Raw genomic sequence first — 6,332 nt, 5'->3', positions numbered from 1 at the left:
AATATTGATGTATCTTGTTTGTCTCTCAAAATTATTTTCCTCGCTTAGCAGAGAATGTTTTTCAAGGATTCAAAATTCATTCGCACTCATAAATTTCCACCCCTATTTCCCCCCGGAAACACACAACAGCGCGCAATGACAACAACACAATCTTCAGGGGTGAATTTATGGAGTTCCTCCAAATAATTAGAATAGGATTAATTTCACGATCACTCTGTCCGTCGTCCTTATCACTCAACGGCTCACACGAGAGCTCTACATTGACCACTTGAATCGGCGTATGAGGTGCAAAGATCCCATTTGTATTTCTCAAGAGTAATTGTTTTGTTTTCGACCAAATCACACCTCTCGAATGCACTTGCACATGAATTTCTTTCTCTGTTTTTCACACAAATCATCTCTTCTCGGCACTCACTTTCCGCGCGGTGCTTTTTTCGGCGCCAACGACTCACTCTTCAGACCTTTAGTCAGAAGCTTCAATTTTCACCTTCTTCGGCATCACAGCGTGACGACTTATTTTTGCAATCCACCCAACTCATCAATAAACCCTGCGAAACTTGCCAGAAACAACTATGCACGAATATTTGGGCTATTATTGCGACCAGTGTCGCTGACGAATCACTCGAGTTCCTGCTCTGCCTCCCTTGCCAGACTCTTACTGACTGAGTCTCTCTTCAAAATGTAATATCCAACATTGAAGCCCACCACACATTTCTGCTGTAATGTGCAATTTGTGCGCGTTCTCGCACTGTCTCGCTCACGCCCTGTTCGGCTCCACATCATCTGCAAATTCTCCCTCTCACTCGCACACTCTGTGTGTGGAGTTTCTCTCGATTTCTGCTCAGTTGACGCTTTTCTCCCCCTTCTGAGCACAGGGGGCGCGAAGGCTCGCAACTTTGGCGAGTGCTCGACCACTTTGCAGCCCCACAACGATGAATTTCACGTGGCCACACACAGAATTCAACAACTGCCGTCATATCACTCAGCCAGTGACAATATATCAAGTCCATTTGCGAACTCCGGCGAGCACAGAGTTCACTTCTATGCGAGAGACAGTGTAACCATTAATGACAATGATGATGATGATAATTTTGGGAAGAAAAGCGCTTTGCACATCAATTTGCAAGCCATTTGATTTTTCATCCTCACTCTCTTTTATCCTTCCCCACGAGCATCAAACACATCAGAAGCCAAATTCAATGTGTGTCTCTTCTAGTTCACATTCACACACAAACTGTGAGGGAAATTCAATTGTCAGGGATTCATTAAATTTCACCTTCATATTGATTTCCTTTTTTCGCTCAACCCATTGCACTTGCACCAATGCAATAGTTCATTGCAGAAAATACACCGATTGGGAAACAATGAATGGTGGGGAAAATGACACGGATTAAATAAATAAACGATGGTGTTTAGGGATAGAAATTACTCTCAGTTCAATTAAATGGACGGGAAATTTGTATTTTTGCATCACAACCAATTGACAGTGGCAAGTGAAATCCATCACACCGATTCGGGGATTAAAATATGGTCAATTGTAGAGAGATTCATCGCTTTGATTCACCCATCGATCACTCTCAAACGCTGCTATCCATCGTCTCATCTTCTCTCGAGTTTATCTTCTCGACACAAACATTTTTGGGTGTGATTTCCCAACATAAACCCAGACAATAATAGTGCGAGGGAATCTCAAAACGCAAAGTGAGCCTCTATATTCCAAAATTAGCCAACAAACGTGCGCATCAATGGCATGAGCCAAGAATAAAATAACTTTGGAAATGGATTACAACCGGAAATCGTTCCAAGAAGTTTCAGGTGCAAAAAATATACTTTAATGACTCGTTCGGTGTGGGTCTTCTTGCCTCTTTCCTATGTCTAAGCACTCTCTGGGCCAGAAGTTGTGGCGGCCGAAACTTTCCTGCCTTGCGAATTAGGTAACAAGGTGAAAAGTACTCGAGCCATGATTGGTTTTTTTTCGGCTGCCATTCTGTGTGTAGCCAGGCAAGTGGGCACAGGCATAGATAACGCTTATCGTGCTCTTCCCCTCTGCCGCCCTCCCATTTTTCCATCCCGAGAAAGCCGATATTTTCCACATTTGATTGTTGCCAATTTGCTCTCACCGTGAATATCTAATCTAATCGCGCGCGATTGATAGCAAATCTCGCTTTCTTCGCGCTACCCGGGGATTCTTGGCCGGAAGGGGAAATGGCCCGATCGACTCAAAGTCTTCAGCTTTGTCAATCCCTTGGCCACCGAGAAATTGCTGTTGCAGCGATAAGAACGTCAAGTCGCACGGAAAATTTGCATTCCCAGCGATCGGGAACAATAAAAGGTAAATAAATATGTAGAGAAAAGACACGGTTGCACGTTCCACCCAGTGGCACTTGAGTGTGTCTCTTTATCTTTGGTGTCCATTAGTTATTGCTCACAGTTACTGCAGTCGTAATGGAATTGATGGCGAGGCAAACTAAGTACAAGTCAAGTTTCTAGGTTTACTGGATCTCTCCTCTTTTGTTGTGTTCATTTTACCAGGAAAACCATCTGAAAGAATCTGTACATTTTCCAGATATTTCAAGATCTTAGATAATCTTGAAGAAAAATTCTTTCAACTTCTTTCCGCGCTGATTTAACGCAAGATTTAAGCAATCTCGACAAGAAGTTTTATTCAATCAATACTTCTCTGTTAAAAAGACCTTCAAAATTTTCGCTTTGTGTTCTAGGAAAGTGTGGGCATTTGTGATCTTCAGATCGGCCCAATCCATGCCAGCCCAACTAGCCTAACTACCAAGAAAATTTGAGATTTTAGAATTGGATTCCAAGCCGTGAGAAACGCGGTGAACAAAGCCTAGAATCGTCAGACTTGAGACGACCTACTTGATCCTTATTCGCCCGAGCAAAGGCCCCGAATTGGCCAACTTGACAATCACAGCGCCAGGAAGCGCGGCGCGCCTAATGCGAGCACTTATCATGGCTTTTATCAGTCAAGAAGTGCTCGCTTAACTGCAGTTCGACGCACACACTCTCGCCGCCTGTTCGGCCGTGACGTGTGAACTTCACTGACATCACCTACAATTAAAATAATCGCTCGTGTTGAATAATCCCAAATAGTCGCGGTGAGGCGCGAGAGATTTGTTGCCTCTCTTGTCGCCGAGTCGAGCATCACGCCAATGGGAAGCGAGAGAATCGCCTCCGAGGTGGCTTTTCTTGGCACACACCACTTTGCAGATTGCGGGGAAAGAAAGCACGGGTACTCACCAGAAGAGAAAGAAGCGGTGAATAATCCAGAAATGGGACTCGCGGCGTTTGTGCCTCCACTGGCGGGGGCACCTTCTCTTTCGCCCTCAAACAGCGACAGAAGAGCCTCCGGGCTGCACAAACACACACAATTTCCTCGCTCCGCGAGCGAACAAGCAGTCTCCTGGGGCCCTCGTCACGATTTCCCACCACTCAGCCAATCGATTGACACCGATGCGGTGGATTTTTCACTAACTTTTCACGATCACACAACAAAATAGCTCCAAATGGAATTTGCGGAATTTTATTTGGATTCTTAGACAAAGGCATTTGCACGACAAATAGACGCTCGTGGCGCTGCCATCGACGAACTCATCGGCTTTCCCGCTAGGCGTGACTCACACCGACTCGCGGCGCACTTCACACTGTGCCCAACCGCGAACGCGCGCGCGAAGACACGCGCGAGCACTTGGCGCGCAATTCAAACGGGCGGCTCGTTGAAGGAATTTAGTTAATTTATTTTCTCTTTGGGTCTGTGTTTATAATTCAATATGTTATACTCTACAAATGTAATTATATGCAAGTACAGTAGAGATTTTTCGTTTTTTTTTTCTCAAGAGATATGTTAATTGTTTTTATCATTGTCACTAAATATTCTCTTAAATAGAAAATAATGTGAAGAATCTCATCACTTGAATTCTTTGGTATTAATTCATCAATAGAATGCTTATACAACACTAAAAAAATAATAAATAGAAAAATAATCTTGTCTATCACTTAGTTCGACTAGTGCGTGCATTTTATGGCAATTAATGTAGGCGAGAATTCTTATTCAATATCAATTGACATGAGATAAGTACAACTGAACCTGCTTAAGAGTGACTAAATGACGCTCAATGGACTGCCTCTCATGCAATCTCCAATTGTAATGCTAATGCAATTGTAAACATAAATGTGTATTTAAACTTAACATCTCAAAAAATCGATGGGAAGTTGTTAGTAAATGGCAAGACATAAGTTATATCAGCTCTTCTATCCTGTCGACGATCACTTTAGTCACTATTCTATGGTTAGGAATACTGGGACGTTTGGAAGAAAAGCAATAATTTACTAACAAGTAGTTTCTTTGGTGTGCGAAAATGCAAAAGAATCACTTTACGCTTCTCTCTTCCTACAATGCTCACGTACTCGATTCTCTTCTAATCCTACAAACAACTAATATGAGCTGAAAAATTGCAAGGTTTTCACTCTCTCTCCCTTCACATCTCTCTCTCTCTAAATGTTAAGTTAGAGCCACTCGGGATGACTTGAATGGAATTAATTAATGACTATAAATTGTAGTTACTCTCTCGCCTAAAAACTGTTAAATACTCTTTTCTGTCCATTGTCATGGATTTTGTCCTACAAATGAGTAAAATTACTAAATACTTTGAGACACGCCAAGACTACTCGGCCCGCGGACTCGCTCGGTCACGTGGAAAATCATTATTCAAATTTGTACTCTCGATGGTTCTTGAGGCGCTCCGCCCCGCGCGCGACGATGAAGTGCTCGGTGGGGAAGTCGAGCATGGTGGTGCAGTGGAATCCCATGTTGGCGGAGGCGATGATGTACTCGCACAGGGCGAACCAGCTGAACGCCATGTCGTGGCACAGGAAGCGGTGCTTGAGGAAGAACAGCACCAGGCCGGCCGTGCTGGCGATGCTGAGGAAGAAGAGCATCTTCTTGCAGTGCAGCGAGAACAGGGCGGACTCGCGGGCGGCGGGGGAGACTCGTGCGGTGGACTCGTTGAGGCGAATGGTGGCCAGCATGTGGCACAGGGAGCAGATCATGAACGTGATGAAGACCTTCTCGTGGATCGGGTAGTTCTCCCGGTTCGACACGTACGTCACGCCGCACAGCGCGCCGATCTCGATGAGGTTCAGCACGAACACGGCCGTGACGAGGCAGCGCGCGCGCTTCTGCACCTTCGCGTCCCGGATGCGCCCCACCAGGTTGCCGTAGTAGTTGCGGTACACGGCCGCGATGGCCACGCGGGGCCCTATGTGGAAGGCGATGCAGGCGCGCCAGAAGTAGCGCTGCGGGCTCACGCCCGTGATGGCACTGATCGACGGGATCACGTTGTACACGCGACAGTGCGTCTCGTGGATCTCATCTGCCTGGAAGATGTAGGCTGTGATGAAGCACATCACGAGGGTGACCAGAGGCAGGGCAGCGGTGACGATGCATATCTCGCGGAAGCCCACAATCAGGTGGACGAGAAGCTGCAAAGATAGAAGTGCAAACGCCGAAATCAATACGGACTTCGTGGCGTGACTGGCGCGGCGCTCAACAAATATAACCTGCTCCTGTTTCGTCTTCTCTGTGCTTTTAATGTGTGTTTCACCCACTTGGCTCATGATTCCGATCCGGCCGCGGGATTATTGCTTGCAATGGGGGGGCCCTTTCTCGCGCAACACCGAATTTTCTCCTCCGCCACGGGAAGAGGAAAAAATTTAGAGCAGAAAAAGAGGGCAAAGGATATCCGAAAACAGTGCGGAATCACGACGACACAACACCAAATATCAATTTTTACGAGGGAACACTGAGATTTACATGGATTAACGTGTTCATTGGTGATAATATCACATTGGATTTTAAGTGTGTAAATATAAATAGAGATTCCTTCGAATTTTCATGTGAATTCCTGCGTGTGAAAAACTGTGCCACTGTCAATTTGACGGCATGCAAAAATCTCGTTTTCCTTCCCGCCAGCAGCGACACCTGATGCCCTGCACTGACTATTACGGTTTGTGTCTGGGATTTTGCGCGGTTATCCTGTTTCTTAAAACAAACTCATGGAAAATACACATTAAATCATCTTTGTACTCCAGAAGCATTCTCACAAGAACAAATTAAAATTAAAATTAAAATTTATATTGCGTATAGTGAAGTGTAGTTTGTGGGTTAATTTCAATTTTCCTGTAGTATTTTTTGAAAAACTGACGAATTATTTTGCTGCCATGAAAGTTTTCCACCCACCAATCGAGATTTCAAAATCACATAAGAGAATTTATTGTCGTTTTCTTTCTGTAACATGCGTACCTACCAGTCTTCCAAG

At 45.0% G+C, this 6,332-nt stretch overlaps 1 protein-coding gene across 1 annotated transcript; it reads right to left on the bottom strand.

The window, feature by feature from the left end:
* Positions 1-3,728: 3,728 nt before the first annotated feature.
* On the bottom strand, positions 3,729-5,934 carry LOC132261904 (post-GPI attachment to proteins factor 2-like). Its single transcript, XM_059760934.1, has 2 exons — positions 5,575-5,934; positions 3,729-5,496 (listed from the first exon to the last, which is right to left on the bottom strand). The coding sequence occupies exons 1-2, from the start codon at positions 5,629-5,631 to the stop codon at positions 4,720-4,722; spliced, it is 834 nt and encodes a 277-aa protein (XP_059616917.1). The 5' UTR covers positions 5,632-5,934; the 3' UTR covers positions 3,729-4,719.
* Between the last annotated feature and the right edge of the window lie 398 nt (positions 5,935-6,332).

Source organism: Phlebotomus argentipes, unplaced genomic scaffold (assembly GCF_947086385.1).
Source record: "Phlebotomus argentipes unplaced genomic scaffold, Phlebotomus argentipes genome assembly contig_15, whole genome shotgun sequence".
NCBI classification, from domain to species: Eukaryota; Metazoa; Arthropoda; class Insecta; order Diptera; family Psychodidae; genus Phlebotomus; species Phlebotomus argentipes.
This window is presented reverse-complemented; position numbering and strand designations above follow the sequence as displayed.

Excerpts from the sequence above, each read along its gene's own strand:
- LOC132261904 (XM_059760934.1), bottom strand. The coding sequence starts at position 5,631 with ATGAGCCAAGTGGGTGAAACACACATTAAAAGCACAGAGAAGACGAAA. Across the intron at positions 5,497-5,574 it reads AGAAGACGAAACAGGAGCAG|CTTCTCGTCCACCTGATTGT; the intron begins GTTATATTTGTT and ends CTATCTTTGCAG.